Source organism: Periplaneta americana, chromosome 5 (genome assembly GCF_040183065.1).
Source record: "Periplaneta americana isolate PAMFEO1 chromosome 5, P.americana_PAMFEO1_priV1, whole genome shotgun sequence".
In the NCBI taxonomy this organism is placed as follows: Eukaryota; Metazoa; Arthropoda; class Insecta; order Blattodea; family Blattidae; genus Periplaneta; species Periplaneta americana.
The window spans coordinates 63,087,051-63,114,728 of record NC_091121.1 but is presented as its reverse complement, the minus strand read 5'-3'; the positions used below and the strand labels follow the sequence as shown (position 1 = coordinate 63,114,728).

The window sequence follows — 27,678 nt, the reverse complement described above, 5'->3', positions numbered from 1 at the left end:
TCAACCCAAATGTAATTTTCGCATCCGATGACCGGCATACATTTCAGTTCAATTAAATGAGCCGTTCGGAAATTACCGCGGAGAATTACTGACACAAAAACAGACGTCATTCTCGAAAAGGTTTTAAATCGTCTTAGGGAACCTCGAAATATACATATCCGTAGTTTCCTTGATTTTCCGGACCGTTCACAATACGTTCAGCACCGGGAAGAAATAGTGTTCCTAATATGGGGAGCCCCATATTCGGCATAACACAACCTCCCAATATTAAGACCAGACTACCGTACGTTTGTAAACACTTTTATTTCTCTTTTGTATAATATCCACAAATTAAATAATACATGGGATAAAAGCCCAACTAAAACTGATACCATTATAATATTCAGAAAATTAATTAAACTTAACTTTCTTCGATAATGAGGAAATGTGTGAGAGCGTATTTAACATCTATTATCAGGCAGTACATCTTACTTGACGATATGTGTCAGAGGAAGAACAATAATTGTTTGTATGCATCTGAAGTCTGACTAGTGTAATATGTGGCTAGTCGGCGATGTATGCAATGGAGGGGGAAATGAACTGGCTACCATACCCATTATCTCCTGGCCTTGTTGCCTCATAAATGATGCCTTCTTGGTATCACTTGTGAGGTTCAGACCTGTCTTCAGACAGTTGACTAAAGAACAACTGATAATAAATGCATACATTTCACATTATATTATTCAAAATATATTTAAACTTCGAATACATTAAAACATATAGTTTCGCTGGGTTGACCATTTCACATTAAAATCATCTTGTTGTTGGCGAGGACGTATTTATATATTTGAAGTAACATACTGAATTTCAATTCGAAGCAGCAAATGACAGATACGTTGATCCAACACTAGTACATTTTGAAAAGTAGTTTGCAGAGCTGATTCAATCCTTGGGCTTCATTGGGGGAATACCATACTTCTTGGCGAATTCATCCTGCAAAATTAAGGACAATCCTTTCAAATAAATTTAGTCACGTTTAATGATTTTCTGCGCTTTATATTAAAGATTAAATGGAGGGAGAAGTTAAAACGAATATTGATTACATAATAGGTTTCATTCCTTCGTTCCCTGCTACCCTTGTATTTTCATATTTCAAATGATGTCCTCTACCTTACGATATTTCATTTTAAATATTGGATAAGTTCTTTACTACTCACTCTAAAAGAGTGAATCCCGTCCATTCGTTTAAGAGTAAGATAAAATATTGTAAGGCAAATTTTTTGTTTGGCACAGATTTTCTGCCACATATTAAGAGGTGAAGTCCACCTTCCGCTAGTACAATTTTCAACCTTTTTTTTCTGAAACTCTATAGATCCTTTGGAAATAAAAATTGAAAAATTGGCATGCTTAATATACACTATCTGTACATTACCAAGCAATTTTAATGCTTTTGAAAACCTACTGTTTATTATTTTATTTATGAAAATATGTGGAGTTCTTTACTCAGTCGGACAGCGATTACCTGATAATACAAAAACACGTAAGATATTTTAATGACAATTTACATGCATTTATAGTTCTTCCATATGAACAACATTCTCTAGGATCATATATTTATATAAATATATATTTTTTAAATTAAAATATCTTAAGTACTTCTTGAGTTATCATGTAAATCCTCTCCGGTTGAACAAAATACTCCACAAATTTTCATGATTAGGTTTTCAAAAGCTTCAAAATTGCTTAGTGATATACAGGTAAGGTTTATTATGCTTGCCAATGTTTACTACCAAAGGACTATAAATTCTGAAGAAAAAATGTTGAAATATACTGTATTATTATACTAGCGAAAGGTTTATCTCTTCCCTTAATCATATCTCTATTTGTGACCCATTGCGCGAAAAGGGACCTAAAGTCGTAAAAGGAAATTTTACAGGAGAACAAAATAACGAATTTGGGGTGTAACAACTGCATTTCTATGTTTTGGCATCTTGCGCTATCTGTAGGCTTTTTTATATAATAAACTAGGACGTAGTTTTACACAGTGCTTCTTAAATAGCCTACCTAAAACTTTCTTATAGTTGCTAAGAAAACGAATGAAAACTTTAATTGCATTTTCCTCGAAAAGTACATAATGTAATATCAATATTCAATAAGTAATGTATTAAAAACTATAGCACCTAGAACTATGAAATTTTTAAATGCTTAGTATGTCACCCTTTTTTTGAAACCACCAAAAAAATCCGACTTTAGGTCCCATTTCCTGCAACTAGTCACATTTGTATTTCTTAACGTTAATTGCCTTATTAAGTTTAATGGAAATTCTGAGCATCACTTTGGAAAAGAGGAAAAAAATACATTTTAACTGATAATAACATTCAGACAAAGGAATTAGCTGATTTTAGTATGAAATAAGGAAATTCTTGAGAAATCCAAAGTAAACTAGGTAGGTACTTGTAAACAAAACATTTTAATAGTATTTAACAACGTTGTATTAACTGCGAGACTATGTATTTACCGTCGATTGAATTGGTGATAGCGAGATAGTATTTGGCAAGATGAGGCCAAGTGACTGTGTGATATTTGAATAATTTCGAGGGAAAAATTGTTCCGGGGCCGGGCATCGAACCCGGGACCTGTGGTTTCACGTACCAACGCTCTACCAACTGAGCTACCCGGGAACTCTACCCGGCACCGAACCAATTTTTCCCTCTATATCCACAGACCTCAAAGTGGGCTGACAACCGTCAAGCAACCAACTTCGAGTGCACACTAAATCCGTGTGACTTAAATTGTGGTTTCCTGTTAACGAACAGTGACGTGTATTATGCAAATCAAGATTTCAGGTATAACTCCCTGTAAAGTTGATTTGAATAATTTCGAGGGAAAAATTGTTCCGGGGCCGGGCATCGAACCCGGGACCTTTGATTTCACGTACCAACGCTCTACCAACTGAGCTACCCAGGATATTTGTCGTATATTTAGGGAAATCTCGGAAAAAAACTCAACCAGATAACCAGCCTAAGCAGGATTCGAACCCGCGTCCGAACGCTGTCTGTGATTAGCTAGCAAATACGCTACCGTCTGAAGTACACCGGTGGCTGCCAAACAACATTAATATAAAATAATATAACGCTTTCTTATTGGGGCAGCTCATGAAATAAAAAGGTAACATCTCTTACATAACGGGTTCATAAACATGAACATATTAGGCGATCACCCAAAAATAGGCATAATTTCTCTCTAATAGAATTCCTTCTAATTTCTTGGTATCTAATGGATGCATAATGCATTCGCTTGTTTTAAGATATACTCACGGCCCATTTGATCTGGTTTTCTTTATACATGATACCGCCTTGCTCGTCCGCAAGCTTCATGTTGTTGCGCTCCAAGTCTCCAGGAATCTGAACTGGATTTTTCAGATCGGCCTTCATGAAAACAGTGAATAAAACGCTACAATAAATTGTAGGCCTACATATTTAATATGCAAATGTTAAATACAGTGTAATTTTTAACTACGCAAGCAAGGCGCATATTGGTTGAGGCTCTCGTTCTGCCCGTGAAACATGCGGCAAGAAATTTCTATTGTGTTCCTAAGGACAATTGGCTTATTTTTAAATACCATAACTTGCTTTCCAAGTCTAGGTAAATAGTGTTTTGTGTCATAAGTGGTAAAAAAATCTGCACAGTGCCAGGGATAAACCGGCACACAGTAAGCCCATACCCTAGATCATATATGTAACAGATAACTCATCGCTATGTTAAAATCGGCAGCACTTTGAAGAGAACAACCGCCAGGATCGCCACCCGTCCGCCGTAAACGAATACGAGATGGCAGTACAGTCGCTAATGCAATTAAAATGGGAATTATGACGTGGGCGAATCCAGAAATGCATATAGAGTGTTAATTGGGAGGCCGGAGGGAAAAAGACCTTTGGGGAGGCAGAGACGTAGGTGTGAAGATAATATTAAAATGGATTTGAGGGAGGTGGGATATGATGGTAGAGACTGAATTAATCTTGCTCAGGATAGGGACCAATGGCGGGCTTATGTGAGGGCGGCAATGAACCTCCGGGTTCCTTAAAAGCCAGTAAGTAAGTAAGTAAGTAAGTAAGTAAGTAAGTAAGTAAGTAAGTAAGTAAGTAATTATGATGTGACTTCTTATGTAATAACTAGATGGCAGCGTAGTAAACCTGACAAAAGTTGTTAACCTCAAAGCCAATAAGGCCGACCTATCTGGGTTTCGAAAATGAAACTGCAGTTATATTGGTTTTAATGTTTTATTTGTATTTGAGTTTAAAAATGAAGATTATGGGTCTATGATAAGTTATGCCCACGTATTGCTTGCTAAGAATGAATTCTAATGATTAATATACGTAGTTTGAATTCAAAAAGCCACTAAGTTTGAAGCTAAAGGTTTGTTAGAAGTCATGTTAGATTGAAAATTCCCTCTATTTTCCACCAGTTACTGTCAAAATCCTTTAATTTGTGAAAGTGGATATATGGGATTTTGAATCTATAGGATTATCTGAAAAATTTGATCATTGGTTTGAATAATAAAGCATTCATGAACGTTGATGAAATTAAAAGAAGCTCTCAGGAATATCGTAAACTTCAGCATTGACATTCAATTTTTTCAACTTCTCTTTCTCATGGTTGATGAAACCGAACGAAAGTATTTTGGTAGATAATTTCTAGAAGCCCATGTATTGTGGGTCCCTATCACCACGGCATGGCGTGTCCTCAGGTTGCGGATCGAGGAGACGGCCTCCAGATATGGAGGGTAGCTATGAATATATTGAATAAGCAGTCGCGGGCAACCGATGAAGGGTGGTCCTCCAGCTTGGGGGTTGGGCGAAGGGCTAACAACCTATCACCGTAAAAAAAAGCTTGTTACGAATCCTTCAAATAAGCCTCGGAATGGGACTGATTCTCTGGTACGACCACAGTTGGGAGACCGGAGGGAAAAATACCATTAGGGAAGCCGAGACGTACAGATGGGAAGATAATATTAAAATGGATTTGAGGGAGGTGGGATATGATGATAGAGAATGGATTAATATTGCTCAGGATAGGGACCAATGGCGGGCTTATGTGAGGGCGGCAATGAACCTCCGGGTTCCTTAAAAGCCAGTAAGTAAGTAAGTAAGTAAGTAAGTAAGTAAGTAAGTAAGTAAGTAAGTAAGTAAGTAAGTAAGTAAGTAAGTAAGTAAGTAAGTAAGTAAGTAAATAAGTGAGTAAGTAAGTAAGTAAGTATTTCTAGAAGCATTTTGATTTCTCCTAAGATAGTGAATCCACCATTGCCTCTTTACAGTAATAGTATCTCATCTAATCTGATTTACTACTTTACTCTCAATCTGTAAATTAAGTGAAGATAAAATTATACACTCTAATAATAATAATAATAATAATAATAATAATAATAATAATAATAATAATAATAATAATAATAATGGTTTATTTAACCTGGAAGAGTTAAGGCTATACGGTCTTCTCTAACACTCAACCAGGAGTAAAATTCCTTTACAAAAAAACACTACAAATTTACAAAGTACACTACAATTTTACACTGAATAAGATAATAATAATATAATGTAAACAACAAGCAAGTAGAAATAATGCTTAATATATAACATACGGAAAGAAAGAAAAAAGCATAATACAATGTGAACAACAGGTCAAAATAAATGAGACATGCAAAGTATAAAGAAATAAGATAATAATAATAATAATAATAATAATAATAATAATAATAATAATAATAATAATAATAAAATAGTGAAGTACAAAGCATACAATGAATACAATATTTTTAGGTACACACAGTAAGGAAAATTATGATTGTATATAGCTCAAGTTATCACATTATAGATATACCATTATCGGGAAATATGAAAACAAAAAGTTAAAATAAGTTAAATGTCACTAGAACATAAAAAAATGTGAATACGTAGAAATATGCAATACAACACTTGTCATAATAGTAAGTTAGTTTGGCAACTCGTCAGAAGATAATTTTCTAACTTGGATTTGAAAGATTTCAATGTTAGGCAGCCCTTGACTTCAGGCGGCAGAGAGTTCCATTGACGAGAGATAGCAACAGTGAAAGATGAGGAATACAGAGATGATGTGTGAAGTGGAATTTCTAGCGTGTTATCGCGTTGTGATCGAGTATTAAATATCATGATAGCGAGAAAGAGTATGAAAACGGGCGAATAAAAAGAGGGGGATGAAGTGTGCATAATTCGATATAAGAGAGAAAGCGAGTACAGATTTCTCCTCTCATATAACCTAAGCCATGATAAAACTTCTCGAAAGAAGGTGAGATAATTATGATCATTGTATCGAACATTACAAATGAACACGCTGTAGTTTCTGAGTGGAATCAATCCTGAGATCACTGAACAAAACGTCACAATAATCGAAGTGAGATAGAATGAGTGTCTGTACCAGCGTCTGTTTTAATTCAGATGAATAATGATACAATCTTTTTAGTGAATGGAGAATAGAGTATGTCTTCTTACATGTACATATATTTAATATGTGTATCCCAATTGAGATTAGATTCGAAATGCACTCCGTGATTTTTTACGGTAAAGCTAACTTTAAAGTAGAAAACTAAATTCATTTAAGATATGTATGCCGTTTAGGATACAGAGATAATCGGTCTTACGGGTGGCATCTTTCTGAGGTAATCCATCAGACAGCTCATACGGTCCTTAAATCCAGCAGGAAAGAATTCCGGGTTGATGCAGACGAAACAGTGAGCCAGATTGGCTTCCTCTTCCCTTGTATTCCATTTCCGGATGAACGGTCCGTACAAAGCATCTGAAAACGAAGTGCTTCATAAGGATAATATTGAACTATATTGCATACGCACTTCAATCCAGTAAATAGGTAAATCAATAAGGAAAGAAAGAAAAAAAAAAGAAAGAAAGAAAGAAAGAAAGAAAGAAACAAACAAACAAACAAATAAATAAATAAATAGACAAGTATGTAAATAAATACAGGGTGTTTCAAAAATACGGGGCATAATTTCAGGTATGTATTTCCCACATGTAGACAATCAAAATAGTTCAGTGCAACATGTGTCCGGAAATGCTTCATTTCCGAGTTATGACCTTCACAACATTGAAATTCACCGGAACGTTTTCCTTTCCGCAGGTCGTTGTCATTACAGAAGATGTTCAAAATGTCCACCTCCTGCTTGAATACAGACCTCACATCGATGTCTCATTGACCTGCGAACACGATCCCAAACTCCAGGAGTATTGCGTATGTCCTCAGAACATGCCACAATTCGATTCCGAAGGGATTCCAAATCAGGCACCGGAGACGAATAAACCAATGATTTTAAATGGCCCCACAAGTAGAAATCGAAAGGGTTCAGATCAGGTGAGCGTGGAGGCCAAGCAATTGGGCCATCTCTACCTATCCATCGATCAGGAAACCTTCGATCCAAGTACCAACGAGCCGTACGACTGAAGTGTGCAGGAGCGCCATCATGCAAGAAGTGAATGTGTTGACGATTGATCAGTGGAGTGTCTTCTAAAACATGAGGTATGGTGTTTTCCAGGAAGTTTGTGTACGCCTGCCCCGTAAGTCTGTTCACAAGTACATGGGGTCCAACTAATCGATCACCAATGATACCGGCCCACATGTTGAGGGAGAACCGCACCTGGTGATGAGATGGAACAGTTGCATGTGGGTTTTCATACGCCCATACATGCTGATTGTGGAAATTTGTTATGCCATCTAGTGTGAACTGTGCTTCATCTGTAAATAATACTAAGGCAGGAAAGTTCGGATTTACACCACACTGCTGCAAGAACCACTGACAGAACCTAACTCGTGCAGGTTAATCTGCTGGTGACAGGGCCTATACACGTTGCAAATGATAAGGATACAATTGATACGGTACTCTTTCAACAGTCTCCAGACAGTCGTATGAGGAACATTGACTTGCAACGCTACCCTTCGTGTGCTGATGGAAGGAGTCATGTTCACAGCCTCCAGAATCTCCTCCTGTACTTCTGGAGTTGTAGATCTTGGTTGTCCCCTTCCCAAACCAGGAGAGTTAAATTTTCCATACTCGCACAGACGGTAATGGAGACGTACAAATGTCTTCCGATCTGGACATTGTCGCTGTGGGTACCTCTCCTGGTACAAACGACGAGCCAGCGCAGCATTGCCGTCCGCCTTACCGTACCTACATGAAGTGTATCTCTGCCAGCTCTTGATTTGAATACATGTGGCACAGTCTAACTCCTACACAACACTGAATGTAACCTTCGCCTCGGAATGAACTGTCAGAGTGTCCTCTTAATGTCTCCTTTGACGGCAACGACCTGCGGAAAGAAAGACGTTCCGGTGAATTTCAATGTTGTGAAGGCCATAACTCGGAAATAAAGCATTTCCGGACACATGTTGTAATGAACTATTTTGATTGTCTACATGTGGGAAATACATACATGAAATTAAGCCCCGTATTTTTGAAACACCCTGTATACACATGCATACACACGTACATACATACATACATACATACATACATACATACATACATACATACATACATACATACAGTCCACACCTGTGGAGTAACGGTTAGCGCGTCTGGCCGCGAAACCAGGTGGCCCGGGCTCGATTCCTGGACGGGGCAAGTTACCTGGTTGAGGTTTTTCCGGGGTTTTCCCTCAACCCAATATGAGCAAATGCTGGGTAACTTTCGGTGCTGGACCCCTGACTCATTTCACTGGCATTGTCACCTTCATCTCATTCAGACGTTAAATAACCTAAGATGTTTATAAAGCGTCGTAAAATAACCTATATAAATACATACATATTGTATGTACTGTACATACTCGTTCTGTGCCATAATATACATACATAAATACGCACATACTGTACATGCAAGGGGAAATTATGTTTCTGGACTGTCCTGAATGTAGGCAACACAGAGGACATAGATAGGCATAATAAATCTGCGTTGAGCCAGTTCAGGTGTCAATTCATGAGGTATAGATCTATATCTTCTGTATGATCTTCTAAGCGTTTTAATGTAGCGATGAATTGTATCTTTTGAAGAACCAAGTTCTTCTGAAAACCTATGAGTAGGGGTCTACTCTTTTATGGGGATTTCTCCGTAATTAAGCATGCATTCTTAATATTCTACACCTCAGGTTGTAAATCTTTAATGTCTCCTTCTGCATTATTGAAACTCTGGAACCATTTGTGTGCTACAAACTCACTAACGACACCTTCACCCTCGACTTGACATATTCTTCGAGTCGCGGCAGCAGCTTTTTATGTAATCTTGTTCCCAATGGTGCTTTAGAAGGGCTGTAATCTCAAACTTTATCACCTCTATTTTATATAATGTGTAATATTGACTGTCAGTCACATGTTTACAATAAGTACACAATAATAACCATGACGTCCTGTAAATTGCATTGCCCAACTAAAGAAATCATTAGAATTTACAAAACATTAAACTAAAAAAAAAATACATTACTTATGAGACAACCTAATGTTTACAATCAGAAAGCCCCAATCAGAATTTTAACATAAGTTTACATTATCTGCATATCAGCCTAACAAATAACAGACGATATATTGAACTCCGAGTCTTAAATACGAAATACGCTAATTTTATCTATTTACATAACAAATACGAAATATTTTCGAAAATTCCTTTCAAATTATAATACAAATGTATTTTAAATACATCTACGTATTTCAAGTACCCAGCCCTGATTGCGTATCACAGGCATGCCAAAACCCTGCACATTGTGCAGTCGCGCACATTGTGCAGTAATCTCTGTGCGATGTGCACTTTCTATTCCCCTACCTGGAGGGAGTGAATCGCCTTGGAGGGGAACGCGACAGGGCTATACAGATCTGCAACAGCATATGAGCTTTTGTTTCAGTAACGCAGTTTCAGTACGGGTGCCTGATTTTGCTGTGGCTGTGAATGAGTTATGATAAACAAAGTGAGGAGTTCACACATAACGAAGAAGAGAAATTACGAATCATATAACATAATTGTTATAATGCTTTCCTCAGCCAACAATAATTATTTTAAAATGAAAGGCTTTCCTCAGCCCATGTTGAGGTAATAGTGTTGTGACAGTTTATATCAGATTAGTAAAGTTCTCAAAATATATTGCCAGCGCTTATTTCTTAATCAGTACTCCCACGGAAAAATAAACTTGACAATGGCGTTGTTTTGGAGTCTGTACTACCACAGCCATCAAAGTTTAGACGAGTTACGACTTCCATTTCATAAGCTGATAAGTGATGAGAATATAGTGAGGAATACATGTGAGGCTCTTGAAGTTGTAAGGAGCGAAGAAAGCAACTATTTGCAAGGCGGAAAATTTTTCTGGAAAAATATATGACAAATTTTCCATCTCACGTCACTATATTATGCTAATATAGTTACATTAATAAATCTTTAAACCTGACATAGAGAGACTATCGTCGCTTCACAGCTTGTGAACTACACTTTTAATTTCTTTCAGTAACTCTCCCAACTTATTGATACTTGCTCTCAACGTTTTCCAAATACACTATATGTAATTTAAATTCTAAGCTTAATTTATATTATTTATTAATATTAATGTTAATTTATATTGGCATACAGCAAGGAAATTATTTCAGTGTAAAAACTTTACAATATCCTACTGCATGTAATTAATTGGGAGTACATTTTCTTTAATATTCGTGTACCAAAGTCCCAATAAATAATAATGCTTGACGAACAATAAAAAATAGAGTCTATTACTTTAAAAAAAATTAGTATCTACTACGTAAAATGAAATACTTGTTCGTTTTTTGTTGTTTCGAAATTACTGCAATATATTTTTCTCTTCAAATACTATATAAAAATCATATTAATAAATTATGCTTTACAAACCACTACTTTGTGAAGTATAATTGAGTAAGCATAAAGTTTCTTGTGTTACAATTTTCAAATATAGACACTGATAATACCCGTGTTTTTTTCCTTCTGCTAAGTATGTTTATAATGTCCAAATGCCTATTTAATCCAACCCTAGAAGCGCAGAATAGATTATTGTACACCCTTACAGCTAAGAACTGGTAAGAGCAACCCTTGAATGATGCAGTCTGCACAGACCGACGATCCGCGCACATAACTGCACATTTAGAGTCTGATTTCTGGCATGCCTGGCGTATCATGTAAGAATTTGCCTGTATTTAAAAGTTGAAAAGTTAACTATTACTGTCTTACTTATTAGAGTGGGATAAAAGTTATTCCAGCCAGGGAAATATGGATAACTTTGTTAGGTAGGAGAATACTTCCTACTGAGGGGGAAATTCCCCCCGTCCCCATCAGTTCCGTTAATTCGCGTCCTGGTTTGCAGAATCATTCAATGTGACGCCCGTAACAAGCCTTAAATCCCTATACCGCACTCTATTTTTAATCTAACTACGTGTACTCGTTTTGACTAAAAAACGGAGATCGAGAACAACGCAAGATCCCTCCTACTACTTACCGCCGAGGATTCCACAGAGTGATTCCACCATGAGAGACAACGCGTAGCCCTTGTGGCCAAACTCAACGCCACCGAGTGGCATCAGAGAGCCCTTTCTAAACGCAATCTTCGAGTCCGTGCTGGGTAGTCCATCAGGTCCCACAGCCCAGCCGAGAGGAATTTTCTCACCTTTCTTCATAAACAACTCGATCTATTAAGAAAACTTCTGGTGATTACGAATATCGGATTTCGATACTAGTTTTAACATAATGCTATAAAATTGGCATTATTATTATTATCATTAAACTTCGTTGAATTGCCACACGCAACATGCAATCAGGTTGCCGATGTACGGTAGTATAGAAGAGGTGAGCGACCTCCCGGTCTCGTAGTATAAGCAGTTCATGTTAAGAGATGTGACCGGTCCAAATAGATAAAGCAGCTACAGCTAATATATATCTATGTAAGCACTTGTTTTTGCATTACTGTGGATGGAACAGTCAAAGCTTAACATTTATTCAGTGCAGGCAAGAATTCAATCAAACATACTACAATGAGAGTGTTGCTGTTCCAAACAATTGCCCCTGGAATACCCTTACCCCCGCAGCCAGTCTTGACCCGTTGGAAAACGTGGTTGGATGCTGTTAATTATTATGCAGAATATTACGACAAAATAATGGAAGTAATTGATGCATTGGATAGCACAGACAGTTCCGCTGTTGCAGCTGTAAAATCATTGCCTTCTGAACGGCTATTGGAAGATATTCTGTTCATTGATTCTAATTTTAAAATCGTGTCCAAAAGCATCATCCTGTTAGAATCGTCTAAACTAAAACTCTCAGACGCCCTTAATATAGTGGATAAAGTATCACAAACCGTTATACAAAATAACAATTCACTAATTTCAGAAAAAATGAAATGTAAGTTGAGAAACATTATTGCTAAAATTCTGCCTATTCACAACTTCGTATTATAAATGATGTACTATCAGATCATGACAAGACGTCTGAAGTTGGTGTACTAAAAAGTAGTGACTTCCCGTTCTTCAAATATCCACCTATTACATTTTACCAATATAAAAACTGTTTGAGTGACCATCGGAGGAGGTTCACTTTGCAGTCGCTCAAAATGTACGTAACTCTTCACTGCAATGCACATATTCAAGGATGATGTGAGTATTTTACATTAAATTTTAAGAGTTAATATATCTCACTACAAAATAATTACGTATTTACATGTTTAGACATTTCCTACTTTAATGATCATTCATTATATTTCTTGAATGCAGGATACAGGTTTTATTGTAACCGCAGTATACTGCTCAGTGTTTACATCGGAGGCATGATACTCCATCCGTTACATGCTCCCTTCTCATACAGTCTATACCGCGTGCGTAGTAAACCTTACGATTCTCGTGGAAATTCCACGAAGTCTAATTATCATTATCATTATTATTATTATTATTATTATTATTATTATTATTATTATTATTACTATTATATTCACTGTATTTGTATTTAAGAATCCTGTTACACGCAATGAAAATATAAGTGAAATCAGAAAGCGCCCTTGACGTGTGATTTCATCGACATACATTTGTTACGCACAGAAAAAATGTTGCGTATTCATGAATAATTTCGGAGATTTTTACATTAAAAAATGTAGAGTGGATATAGAGTTAATATTAAACAATAGGCCTAGTGGTCTGTTGCTTTTCACAATAAGATACGTACAGTTAAAAATTACTAGGTTGATTACCTGTGTTCGTAAGTTCTCTGTGTTTTTGGGACATAGAGTAGGCCTACAGTATGGATTCTTTAGCATAATTTTAAATCTATGATATTAGTAGCGATGGTATGTGTGTATATTTTATAGTTTATTTACAGTATATCTCATTACAATAAGAGTAATACTAGACCCTACATGTCCTTTACCAACAAAATTTTTCCAGGTTTGTCTCTAAGCTCCCATGCACAAAAATTGTTATTTTGTGTTGTGTGTCTAAGAAGTTTTTGAGGTTAAATATTAATTTACATGTAACTTTCGTTGTGGATAAATTTATCTAGGGAAACAAATTTAGTTAGAGAAACTAAAAAATCGAGAGTGATATTAATTAGGATTATTTAGCGAATGAAATAAAATAACAAAAAAATTGTAAAATGCGCTAACAGAATATAAATATGAATTACTTACAATCGTGTAGTTCAGAACTTGGTAATTGAAAACAGATGTCTTTGTTGTGTCACATGATCTAATTTATCAATTTAATTTACTTAATCAAAACAGGCCTATATTAATACAATTATTTAATCTATTTCTTGATTCGATGCTTGAACAAACTCTTCAGAACATACACACATATCAGAAAGGTGGTTCCGATCTCAGGCGGCATACTTCTACGACACAGGGATGCAAAAGTTGATCCACCGGTATGAAAAAGTCTCAATTCCGGTGGAGAATATGTTGAATAATAGTTGAACAATATCCGTATCTGTTCAAATAAATCTTTCTATGAAATTGTGTTTTCTTTATGTAAACGGCGCCAGGGAAACTGACTTTGTGGGGGGGGGCTCTCGTAATTGCGCTAAAGTGGCAAAAACTTGTATAAGTAGACTACTTGCTTGGACATTATTAACATGGTGGAAGAAAAAAATTTTTCTATCTACCTCCATTAGAATGTTTGCTTGTAAGTTAAAATGTTTTTTTTTTAATTCGTGTTCTAGTGATAGTAAACAGGGATGATGTTTACGGGACGCAGAAGGGTTGAGGGGGAGTTAAATTGTAGGTTCCATAGTTATTACAGAGTGAGTCGGGAATCACTTAATGGACACCGATGAGTTGAGAAATATCGCCGAATATTAAATCTGAAACTCCTTTTATATTTATAACTAGTTGGGTTCAATTTTATGGTAGTATTGTGTACAACAGGAAATAACATTAAAATACGAGTATATAAAATATTCCATATCATCAACAGTAGCTATCTACCACATCAATCAAAATGAACTGCAAAACAAATTTCATATGATAATTTACAGCTCCCTGTTTTGTACTTTTCCCTTGCTTAAAACCCAATTGGTGACAAATAATTTACCTTTCCAACTGCTACAGATGTAGTCGCCATGTCCATAACAAACGCGTCGTTGTTTTTTCCAGGCGCAGCGAAGGACATCGGATTGGTGCCCAGAGCTTTCTGTAGGACAGAGATACGAGTCATCAACTTTAAGATATTTCAAATTTGGAAAATGGTTTGTAATTTTATTATAAAGTCTTGGGCCGAAACTAGCACCATGTTTAAGAGCTGCACTTGTATGACATTTAGGCTCAATTAATGGGAAAGTAGACTTTTATCTTCTAGTACGATATTCATGTCGATTAGATTTATGTTTTATTTGATTTCTGTGGTAGTAAGTTAGTAAACTATGTTTATAAATTTCTTCAATAGTTAATACTTTAAAATCTGTATAAATTAAATTTGTTGGGTAATCCATATTTCTGGTTAGACACATTTTTATTAATCATCTGTGTAATAAAATTAATGGATTAAGTACAGATGATGCTACTCCACCCCAATTTATTATACATAATGTATTAATGATTGTACTAAAGCTAAAAATATTATTCTCAATGCCTCCTTAGTGATAAAATTTCGAAGTATTATGAATTTATAAATTGTCTTTTTTATACTCGTACACATAAAATCAATTTGAAACATTTATTTATTTGATTTATGAGATTTTTGGAGTCTTTTCATTTCATCAAAGTTTTTCAATATTTGAAACAATGGATATCGTCACGTTAAATTTGAAAATGCTGCCGTACTGCAGTTAAATGTTTGAATCACCTCTAAGCACGTAACATTGCCAACATTGCGCTCCCAGTTGCCGCTCACTAGTATTTATACTGCTCATTTCTCTTATTTGCTCCAGTTGCTCGGCCCTGGTTGAGAAGTTAATGCGGCATTTCCATATTTTTGCATAACGTTTCTATAGCCATTAAAGACTTAAAATGCATTAGTGAACCACACGATAGCATAACACTAGGTAGGCCTACTCATGTGCAGCTTATAACATGCTGGTAATGAAAACTATTGAAATACGTTAAAAAAAAGGAATAATGGGTCTATAACAACGAGATAGAAAGAGAAGAATATAGAGTGGCCATGTTGTCCTGTACAGCGCTCTTTGCGGTGCCACCGCAAAACACGGCAGATCTGAACTAAGCGCCCACCTTTGTAAAAATTCGTCTGCTTACAATGTTGTATAACGGAGGTAAGAACTACAAAAAAATAAAGAAGAAACATGCCTGTTGTGTGTGCTGCATATAACTGCAACGTCAAAAGGAAAAAGACAACTGATATATCATATTTCATGTAAATTTTATGAAGTTAAGTCCATAGTTTTGTTAATTAGCAGCATTTTTTATGCATAAATGTGTAAACAAAATAAATAGTCACTGGTAATGTACTTAAACTAAATACGAATAAAACCACTACAATTCCGTTTCAGACCCAGTGAAAAACAAATACCAATACAATATTAAAATTGTATTTCGACACCGGCATCCTTTATTTCTGCTCCTTATGTCCTTACTGCTTATAGAAGACGATGAGCTGTAGCTTATAAAAAGTAGGCCTATTTCGAAGACAAACGATTAATCAAATAAATGGTTCACTAGTAATAAAGTTAATCTAAATACGAATAAAACCACTACAATTCCGTTTCAAACCCAGTAATAGCAATCAAATATTAAAATTATATTTCGACACTCGCATCCAAAATAACGCAAAACTCTGGGGTAGGTCGTAGTGTTGTTAGTATTTTGACTGGAAAGACATGAAAGAACATAATTGAGCACCCACGTGCAATAATGGGGTAAGTATGAATATATTTCGTAACTACTTACCCCATTATTATACGTGGGTGCTTAATTATACACTAATAATAATCTGTGGTGCCACAGCTCTTGAAAGGCTCAGACAGACCAGTCGGCTGTTGGCCTCACATTCACATTTCGATAATTATACTCTACTGTAAAAAAAAAAAAAAAAAAAAAAACCTGGAAGCGTGTTTGGTCATGTTTTACCCAAGTTACAAGCTTGGCGGTAAAGGTTGTTTACTACAGTTAGGGCCTTTCATTCTTTATCTTATGGTATAATAAATAGTTTTGCAACGTGTAGAGACTGGGAAAACAATTTAATAAAATCATCCATATCATTTAAAAGAACGTAGGAATATTAACATTTTCTTCAGTGTATTTGCTAGGACTTCTCGTCATACTAAATGCCAATTTTGCTTAGGTTATACTTTTATGCATTCCTTCTAGGAATAGCTCAAGTGTTTTAAATATAGCGTACATAAGTTTAGATTAAGTTCCTAGCACGTATTTGACGAAATACTAGGTTTTTCCACTTCAGTTTAACTGATTTATGCAAACGAAATTTTGACAGCAGACGATTCTAATGTCAATTATCGCCACGCCTACTTTGTTTTGGGCACATAAGTTCATGGCGGACGGTCGTTCAATTTTCTTCAAACATGGCGGCGCAATGACCACTCTATATCTTTCTCTTTCTAACTCGTTGGTCTATAACATGTACTCACATTTTTGGCGCCAGTGGGTGCAACTAGAGGGGATGTATTGGAACATGTGAATCCCTGAAATAAAGGAAGACCATTAATGTCTTACTATGAAAGTAGGTTTTTATGTATTCAGAATTAGAAATAAGATCAAGAATGAAAACTACTTTCTAGTGCAGGAGTAATTTACTGATTACAACGCTTTCAATTGCAGACGTTATTCAGCACCGAAATAAACATGAGCGAGAAATAGTCGACAAATTTTACCTGGAATTCTCTCTCAGGGACAAGATAAATTTACGACCCTGGCTTCCCAGATATACCTACTTCCATACTAGGGATTTTATCGTACTTTAAAGTCCATCGCCCTCTTTGGGACTTATTCTTATTCACGAATTTTGTATTAAATGGTTAGGATAGACAATGACAATACAAGTGCTGTATACTTGTTTATTGAATCAACTATTTTATCTATCAGATGATAACAATGACGCATGTGTTCTCTTCCATTTAGTGTCTAAAATGATACATAAAATAGATTTAGTAAAAATTCTCTTGAACTTCAATAACATATTTTCAAATAGGCATAATGTAGGCTAATTATTTATTATTGATGACTGTAATATGATGGAATAATTTTGTGTTGTTTGGGTAAAGGGAGATAAGTCATAAAAATTAGTTTTGAAATTAATAAAGATTAAACTTCGGACCCTTATTACAAATAATTTTCTACACAAATAAAATCACATCAAATGAATCCTACAGATTCAAAATCCCCTATATCCAATTTTACAAATTGTGGAATTTTAACAGTAACTGGTGGCAAATGGAGGGAATTATCTGTAGTAATGTCACGAGAGGTCTGAGATCTCCCAATAAATCCACGAGCGAAGCGAGTGGATTTATCTGGGAAATCTCAGACCTCGAGTGACATTTATTAGGACTATTTCGTGAATAAAATAAAAATTTAAATAATATATCCCTAAAATTCGATCACAAAATGTTAATAATTGTATATTAACGAATACTTAACCTATTCAGACATTGTGAAGTTGAAATACTCGTAGATGAATATCGATTATTGCAATAAAGAAATTCGATGTTATTATTAAGTAATGCCAATTGCGAAAAGCGAAATACAGGTTTAACAATGTTAATTACATGTACTGCACTTTTCTCTTATTATTATAACAAATACATTTTCATTATCTGCTGAAATCATAATTTAACAGTAACAGTGGGGACAGCTATATACCAATGCTTATGTATTCACAGCGAGACATGTTGCTACACATTGAAGCCATCTCTGTATAGATAGGCCTAATTAAAACACGAATTTTATTACGCCATACGAAAGGCAGTTTGATCAAAGACATTATTACTATGCAAGATCTTTGAGTTTGACATGCGGTGATGTTACTTAAATTTGAACGTCTATTAATTGTTTAATTTCATTACAAATGTTATAGGCTACAATTTTATAGGTTACGTTAGGCCTACCTGTGGAAGCAGGACCAATGTCAGCTGTGCCTTGTTTCGACCGTTATTTACAATGAGTGCTACACGAAAGCATTTTTTATAGCTCGACAAACGCTTTCTCGCTATAGTGTGTAACGGAACTAAAGCTGCATCTACACAGTTCAATATTCCAATCGCGTATGCGTGCAATCTGGGAAGAATATTGAAAGAATCAAATTTAAACGGTACGTTCAATTAAGATGCATAAAGATTTTGTGTCTACATGGTGTGCTGTTTTGAACGTGGTCTTCACTGCGTAAATATATTAATTAATATTAAATATCAATCTTGCATTCATTGCTTTAAAGTTGAAAGAAAAGTTTAACCGTGTAGTTGCATCTTAATGTATGTATGCATCAATTTACGGGAAAACAGTTGGCGACAACGACTAAACAAAAGAAGGACCATGCGATAAATTGATAGCGATAAATCTAGCTGCAGAAATTATCGCAAAGTCTGACTGTGATTGGTTGGAATTCAAAATTTCATTACACTTCATTGGTCGAAAATGGAATGACGTCATATAAACCAAATAGTCAACCTAAAATTTGCACGGAAAGTGGACATGAAACGTTTTCCCCGTTTGGTCTCTAAATACTTTAAACTTAACAACAGTTCCTAATCTGTTATTTTCTAGTACAAGTACGTGTAATGACCTATTAAATCTTTTGTTTGCACGTACTAGTGTTGGATTACATTAGTAACTTACCAGTAATCCCTCTTTCAAAGCTTGATCCATGTACCAGCTGGCCATTCCATAGTGATTGGAACCTTAAAAATTAAAACACAATATATTACAATAAATTAAACAGTGCTATAGACCATTCGATATCTCGTGAAACCTGTCTGTGCGAGAGGGGAAGCAGAAAGTGGACTGAAAAGCTTCCCTCCTTTGCTAGTTTCCATTCGTAGCTACCTCACTTATTCCCACCATAAGGTTCTTACTATAAGCTACGGAGCACGCACACATTTGGTTTCACGAGGTAACGAATGACCTATATCTGTTGTCTGTTCAGGACGGAAATGGTACCTCAAGTAAATGTACCTGTGTATACGAGGACTGGAGTTTTGTAATTGGCCATCTGCCGTAGCACAGTCGAGATGCACTGTTAATATAGTGCCGCTCTTAAATACCGGTACTAATTTTTAGTAAATCGTCGTTGTTCCTGCAATAACTCCTATATGGAAAATAGTCTATACAATTTTTCAGTAGGAGAAAAAACACATTTATTCATCCTATGGCAGCCGTACATAGGGGATTGTGAATTCTTGCATTTTCGAAAGAAAGAAATATAATTTCAGCAGGGAAATCAAGAAAAGAAAGAGTAAAAAATAGACAGATAAAAGAAATTATGAAAGTAGAGGAAGAACCAGACATTATTGACGTTACAGAGAAGAAAAGACTACAATGGTATGGACATGTAAAGAGAATGACAGAGGAACGACTACCACGGCAAATTATGGAATGAATACCGACAGAAAGAAGGAAAAGAGGTCGTCCAGCAAAGACGTGAATAGAAGGGTTACAGACTGCCATGACTTCAAGGAATTTGACACAGAACAGTGGATGGATAGGGAGGTTTGGCGTTTGGTTTCCGGAAGACGGCGTCACCAGTCATGAAACCGGAAGAAGAAGAAGAAGAAGAAACATAATTACATATAAGAGATTTTATTATTTGCTGTATCACTATTTAAGTTATTTAATAGGGCAAAAATTTGAAAATCAATAAATATGTCACATAGGAGTTATTGTAGGAACAACGACGAAATAGATTAATTATTCACAAAAAATAGTCATATAAAATTATTTTAATTTAATAATGTCTCTACAGACTACTACCAAACTGAATCACTAATTCTTGGACCGATAGATAGCGACATCGAGCAAAAATATTACGTAATATCGGTATAGCAAGAGTTGTCTGCGATCCTTTCAAATGAAGCGCACTCGTTGATGTAAAAAACAGATACAACTCATTTGTTTAATTTATTAGTGCTTTATTTTAATTGGTGTTTAGACTATAAACAATATGTTTGTGTAGGGTTCCCATACGTCCCATTTTCGCTAATGTGTTTCGTTGTCCCGAAAGAGGCCTTCTGAACTTCGATTTAATAATAATAATAATAATAATAATAATAATAATAATAATAATAATAATAATAATAATAATCATAATAATAATAATGTTTTATTTTCGCTGGCAAAGTTAAGGCCATAAGGCCTTCTCTTCCACTCAACCAGCCTTAATCAATACAATACATATTTATATTACAAATACTTATTTACACTACACTTAAAAGGTTCTCCAGCAATATTCTTCAGTTTTAACGACTAGTAGACTACATATTTACTTAAATTTAGATAAACCTATAAGGTAAAGTAGGAACTTAATTTATGAGCTAATTTAATTCAATCAATTATAATTAATTTAATATTTGAGATAGCTAGTAAAATGATGAAAATTAATTTAATATAAGCTTACTAGGACTATGTTACTATGTTACAGGGAGAAAAAAAATATATATATAAATATATATTATTAAAAAATTAGAGGCCGAAAAAAATAATAAAACTGGGAATTCTATTGCTGTTTATATATTATAAATTTGTAAGAAATACTTTCAATTCTTTAAGTACCTACTTCATTTTCAACAACAGTATTTAATTTTATTTAATTGCATTGCTGTAATCCGATCAAAGACAAAATAGAAAATACACATCAATTAATACCTAATTTTTAAAATCGCTGCTGAGTGTAACGTATTATGATGTTTCTGGGAATCTTTAATATGGTGCTATTGGATAGTCGTGTTTATTCCATTGTATTCATGACTAATAAACATGGCGCATCTTAACGTGAGCAAAAATCTTAGACTCTACTGTCCATTTTACAATTGTGCATCTTTTTCCACCGTCCGAAAATGACTGTCCTTGTTGAACCTATCATTTCAGACCCAGAAACAAAATCCGTGAATAGCTGCTTAATAATAACAAATTATTATATCTATAACATGTTCACATTCAGAATGGTGCCGCGTGTTAGAGACGCCGACACAAAAATAAACATGGAGGAGGACTCAATAATTGAAATGGAAATTAAACAAATTATCAGACCTATTAATCAAAACACAGTACAGTTACATTATATGTATAATAATACATTAGGGTAATTGAAAGTCAGCTTCATTAGAAACTATTTTTTCTCCTATTAGAAGTCTAAAACTAGAATTAATGACTCGTTTTTGGATTTCATCTCGAGATAAATCCATGCACTTAGGCTCACAGTCCCGGCTGGAGCAAGTTACCTGGTTGAGGTTTTTTCCTGGGGTTTCCCTCAACCCAATATGAGAAAATTCTGGGTAACTATCGGTGCTGGACCCCGGACTCATTTCATCGGCATAATAACCGTCATCTCATTCAGACGCTAAATAACCTAAGATGTTGATAAAGCGTCGTAAAATAACCTACTAAAATAAAAGAAAATAGGCTCACAGTGGCCCATTGTGCGCCTTATGTATGTAAAGTTAAATAATCAATTAAAAATTTTACGTCGGTTGGTTCTAAGCCTTTTTTAATGGAATTCTTTACGCGAATTTGTCAAATACTGGTGACCATTGTGCAGTGTGTGATGAAAGAAAACAAAAATCGCCTCGCGGGTGTGTCGTCACCAAAAAAATGCCTATCCCCACTTTTCTTTTTAGCTATTGCAATGGTTGTATCACGAGCTAGAAATTTTAATTTGTTCACTAGCATCCCGAGAGCTTGATTTCTGGAATCTTTGTAACTAAATATATACTACGAGTAGTTATGTTCGCGATGTTCCTGCATCTATGTACACGCCTCGACTTTTCAAGAACTACAAGTCGAACCATCTGACAACAGGCAGTCGGATGGCTCGGCCATGTGACATCACCCGACAAGAATTTTGTCAGACCACACAGCTATATACGACCTGATATTACGTCTGATTTTACCAAATGAACCTGACCATCTGACCTTCCGCATTTCACGAGAAGATCTGAGCAAGGAATGCGAGTTTTCCCCCCACTCTTATAACCTATCCCCGACACTGAACCGGCCGGCCACTGACTGAGCCTTGTTTGTCCCAGCCAGCCAATGACACCACTCCCATTCACCTGCTCCTTCAAGAATGCTGAGTTAACTGGCTTACTCTCCTCTTACCCCGCAAGGACCATACTCCCCTCGCAGGGATCCTCTCGTGAAATTTGAACAGTAGATCGTCTGTAGCCAGCTTTATTCAACTCAACGTACCTTCAAAAATTCCTCACAATTCTGAATGGGCATCGGTCTTATATGCTGGCCCAAATATCATGAGAAACCTTCTTCCCTATAAGAATTTCAAGCAGTGCTTATTCGGCAACGCTAGGCCAAAGTATGACCACGCGGCCATAGCGCGTCTGCAATATATTATAGTATACCGGTAAGTTAAATGATTTAAAATTGATACTACTTGAAACATTCTTTCAACTTCAATAAAGTGCTAATCTGATGCAATACAACTCGTACGTCTTGCCACTACGAGTCCGATGCCCGTAGACTTCGCCTTGCTAATGGCGAGCTTCATCGCGATGTTCCCCACGACGCCACCGAGTCCATTCTGGCCGCACAAGCAGACTGTGGAAGCGGACTCCTTGAGCACGACCGGTTCGGCATTCGGTTCGACGGCACCCTCCTCGATGTCCAGGATGTACATTCCTAAGAAGCAATAAAATGACAATTGTGAGAAGTGGCGCCAATTAGAGGGATAAGGGAGTCAGTTGCCCTACACTTTTTAAATTTATCTCTTGAGAACTGAGCACATGTAATCTTTTCTTGCATTTCTTTCATGGAAAATAATTATGTTATTGCTTAGCACAAATCCATATTACTTTGTTTCGTTATGATTCATGTGCGGTTCCTCAGAGTTCCTTCCGTCGTCTCACAACAGTGCGTCTCCATGGCAACAGCCTCGACTGAACCAAATATTACTTCTGTTCGGTAGTTGCGACAAACTTGCTCAGCACCGGTCAGTGGCCATTCCTTTCTTCTGGAATTCTCCACGCTTCCATAGCTAAGTTTAAGCTAATCAGGATTCTCAACTATTCCCACTTCCTGTCGTCTCGAACACTCCCGAAAAGAAGCTTCTGTTCCAAAAGTTTTTGGTTTTGTGTGTTAAAACTACCATACCGTGTGAAAGTTGCTTCATCAGTAAACAACACACAACTTGATGAAGGATGGGTGGAACGGAGAAAAATTCTCTCCGGCACCGTGATTCGAACCCGGGTTTTCAGCTCTACGTACTGACGCTCTATTCACTAAGCCACATCGGATTCCAACTCCGATGCCAGATTGAATCCTCTCAGTTTAAGTTCCACCTCGTAGTTTTCCCTTTAGTGGTCATCCTTCATGCATTGTCACACATGTGCGACAATTGGCACAATGTCCAACAAACTAATGTGCAGAGGTGCACTCATTACGAGTGACTAAGTGGCCGGGATCCGACGGAATGAGCGCCGTCTTAAGGGGTTAGGTACAGCTTACAGTAGTAAAATTTTTGAAATATTCAACATTTTTTCCTCCATTACTGTATCTTGTACAATAATGAAAATTGGTATGTGTAAAACACTGTCCTTCTGCTATATGAAAAAAATATTTTTACGTATAAAAATATTTACATTTTCCTTTCAAAATTTATTTTACTGTGCAGTGATGAAACATTCCCACATAACTCAAAAACTATTCAACATTCTGTGATGAAATTTGTTGTGTGTATTTATGCATGTTATATCTACAATATGATGCAAGATCACTTCTCTACCTTTGATAGATTGTCTGATAAAAATAAATTAATTTAAAAATGGTCAAGTATCAGTACTTTCTTCTAACACAAAATAAAAAAAAATATTATTTATTAAGGAATGTAGTTGAAAGAGCATGATATTGTAAAGATGAGTTTCAGTAATAAAATAAAAGAGAGAGAACATGAAAAAGTTAACCAGTTTATGAATTATGAGGGAAACGCTTCATCACTGTACAGTGAACTGCCACCATTTTGAATTTGTAAAAAAAAAACTAAATAATTTTCATTATTGTACAAGATACAGTAATGGATGAAAAAAATGTTGAATATTTCTAAAAATTTTACTGCTGTAAGCTGTACCTAACGCCTTAAATCACTAAGTGATTACTTAAGTATATCATATTATTGCGATGTACCGAAGTACATACATTATTTCCGGAAATATTGGAATTAATGATATAGTAGGCTACACTCATGAATTTGCATCTTCGATTAACGTCGTGCATTACAGGGGCTATATTCGGTTCAAGTTTGTCGAGTATGGCACAGTTCGATATCCGCCATGTTCGCACTGCAGGAGACTTATCTGTTTGTTTACACCTTCTTATAAAAATATTACCTAACCTTCACTCCCACCCTTTCATGTTTTAACCGTTTAAGAATTTTAGTACAGATCTTGCGTTTAGTTTTCCGTTTGAAATAAGAATGTCTTGGCCGCCTCTCATGTTCAAACATTGCAGGACACTGTCTTCGATATGATCTTGAAAGTTAAGTCAACTGAACATTCACTCTTATGTTTGTGCTTTCAATTTGTGCTTGTATTTTTAAGTTATACTGGAACAAAAATGAACTGACTCGATCCCGATGTACTCAACGATTAATATTCAACATTTACGGTGCTTGAAGGTCATGGTAAGCTCGAATAAGATCAATTACCTAAATCTTAAAAATTATAGAGAAAGACACCAAAAGAGGACTTATGTAATAAACCATTCAAATTTAAGTAAATGTATTTTGTATTAATAGAACAAGGCAGATTAAATTTTTGGTCCTACTGAATTATCTGTTATGGTTACCATTGGTTATTAATGGAGGAAAACTCGCTCCGGCGCCGGAGTAAGGCCACTAAGGGAAAATACCAAAGGAGAGAGATCCGATCCGATGCTGTAGATTGAGCCTCGGTGTAGCTCAGTGGTTAGAGCGCCTAGTGCGTAGAAATTGCCCTTGAAAATCCATCACCCATGCTTGAGATCTCGACTAGCATGGTAACTCTGAGGCAACGGAAGGATGGGGCCCGGTAAATAGACATGGAACTATCACTTACCAAGTCTGTTTAGTCCGTGGCTGAAATGGCCTTTATAGTCAGCCATGACTAGAATCTGAGCCATCTGCATGGCATAGTCCTCCTTAGTGCCGACTTTCTTGAATGCGTCTGTCATGAAGCGAGTGGCCTCCTTGAGAGAAACCAGCGTTTCCTCGCTCTCTGGAGGCGGCGGGCACGGCATTTGGGTGTCTTTGTCCCATAGTGCCATGTAGCGTCGCGGGTTGACGGTACATTTTGGTCTTACAGTGTGTATTATATGTCTGAACATGTTTACTGGGAATTTTATAAAAATATGGTGCGTGCACGTTCTGTGACTTCGATACTATGGAAACGCAACCATTAGTAGTTAACAATATTTATTGTATTTAGGCTACACCAGCATTATAAACAGTCTTTATTGTTGCTCAAAATCGTTCATAAAATTACGATAATAGCATGCGTGCAATAACATTTCTATAGCAACAATAACGTTCTGTTCTTTTCTCGAAGGTTTATAAAAAGTCATTTTGTGTTAAAATTGTGATTGCGATATTTCATGATAGGCTATTACTTGAAAATATGAGTTTCCTTGTAGAGTAGTGTAGAGTTTGCAATTCGTCACCATGTTTTAGAAGTAATATAGTAAAAAAGGTAGGCCCCTACATATTTCCATGAATTTCATAAAAAGAATTTGCAAATTTCACTCGTCAACAGTAATAAAGTGGCAGTGTAAAGTTGACAATGCTGCAGAACTAGACTCCTAACCTCACTCAAGGCGGCTGATTCATACGTAACGACGTTACCATATGCGGAGGATTCGTTCCGCGCTTGTGCGGTTAGTATTGCGTTAGTACTTACCGAATTCACAATGTCATGTAGTGGTTGTTCGTGAAAACGGTGTGGATTTTCACTGTCCCAGTAACGACTGTTTTGAGTGTCCAGTAATCACTGAGGTGGAACCATGCTTCGTCGCTATAAAAATTAAGATGGGGTCAAGTAGTCCATCATACACTGACTGTTTGAACCACATGCAAAACCTAAGTCTGCTCTGATAATCGAGTTTCGTTAATATCTGAACTACGCGAATTTTGTAAAGTTTTAATTTTAATTATTTCGTACCTCGTATCACTCAAGACTATGACACCCCTACCTTCTGAGCTACACGGCGGGATGATGTCGTAGGACTTCCCTCTAGTCGGTGGCCATTTTCATGTAACATCTCGTCACGCTTTACATATGTTCGTTTCTTATCCAATACTGATCCAGTTGTACGAAATTTCTTCACTAAATTGTAAATAATTGCTTCAGAATAAGAAGGCTCTGGCGAATCAGGGAATACTGACGGAAGTTTGTTACAACTGTTTTCCAAGATTCGTATTTCATAAAGTTGTAAATAAACACTCGTCGTTCAAGGCTATATTTCATAATGGACACACTACTGCACTCTAAATGTACGGTATACAGCTGCACCCTCACTGTGTGAACATGTTTACGTAACTAAACACGAGACGTACGCGAGCAAGAGGTCTGTTCACTGCGATAGCGCAGCAGTTACTACTTTCCGCTAACGCCGGTCTAGCCCTGGCTGACTCACTCTGTATTACTTAAAAAGATCTGCAGCGTTGCTACATATGCATTAAATTTTCTCGAACACTCAAAATTCTCAATAGATTATAATTGGCTGTACCAAAACAATTGCAGACAAAATTTACTTGTAATGACCAGATCTCTAATTCGTGTGAATTAATATACCGATAATACATATCCTTCCACTACGCAGACATAGACACTAACGAACTAAAAAAGAGAGAGAGAATAAATTAAATTATTAGAAAAGAGCTTAAAAGATGGCGTTAAACAAAATTATGCTTATAACTGTCATAGGAAGATAATAAATAAGGCGGTTCTTTCCGAAACTTGCCTTATCCACTGTAAGTTGCTTTTCAGGAAACGAGAAAAACACATAATTCTTATAATCTTGAGTCAGACTTCTTAAAAAA

General features: G+C 36.1%; 1 protein-coding gene and 2 non-coding genes across 3 annotated transcripts; all 3 read right to left on the bottom strand.

The window, feature by feature from the left end:
* Positions 1–296: 296 nt before the first annotated feature.
* On the bottom strand, positions 297–27,655 carry LOC138699760 (uncharacterized oxidoreductase YjmC-like). The gene is made up of 9 exons (XM_069825874.1): positions 25,700–27,655; positions 23,103–23,291; positions 19,284–19,345; positions 17,081–17,134; positions 14,572–14,670; positions 11,499–11,688; positions 6,653–6,807; positions 3,297–3,407; positions 297–972 (listed from the first exon to the last, which is right to left on the bottom strand). The coding sequence occupies exons 1-9, from the start codon at positions 25,965–25,967 to the stop codon at positions 922–924; spliced, it is 1,179 nt and encodes a 392-aa protein (XP_069681975.1). The 5' UTR covers positions 25,968–27,655; the 3' UTR covers positions 297–921.
* TRNAH-GUG (transfer RNA histidin (anticodon GUG)) lies at positions 2,588–2,660 on the bottom strand. Its single transcript has one exon. It is a non-coding gene; the product is annotated as a tRNA-His (tRNA).
* TRNAH-GUG (transfer RNA histidin (anticodon GUG)) lies at positions 2,874–2,946 on the bottom strand. The gene has a single exon. It is a non-coding gene; the product is annotated as a tRNA-His (tRNA).
* Positions 27,656–27,678: the final 23 nt, after the last annotated feature.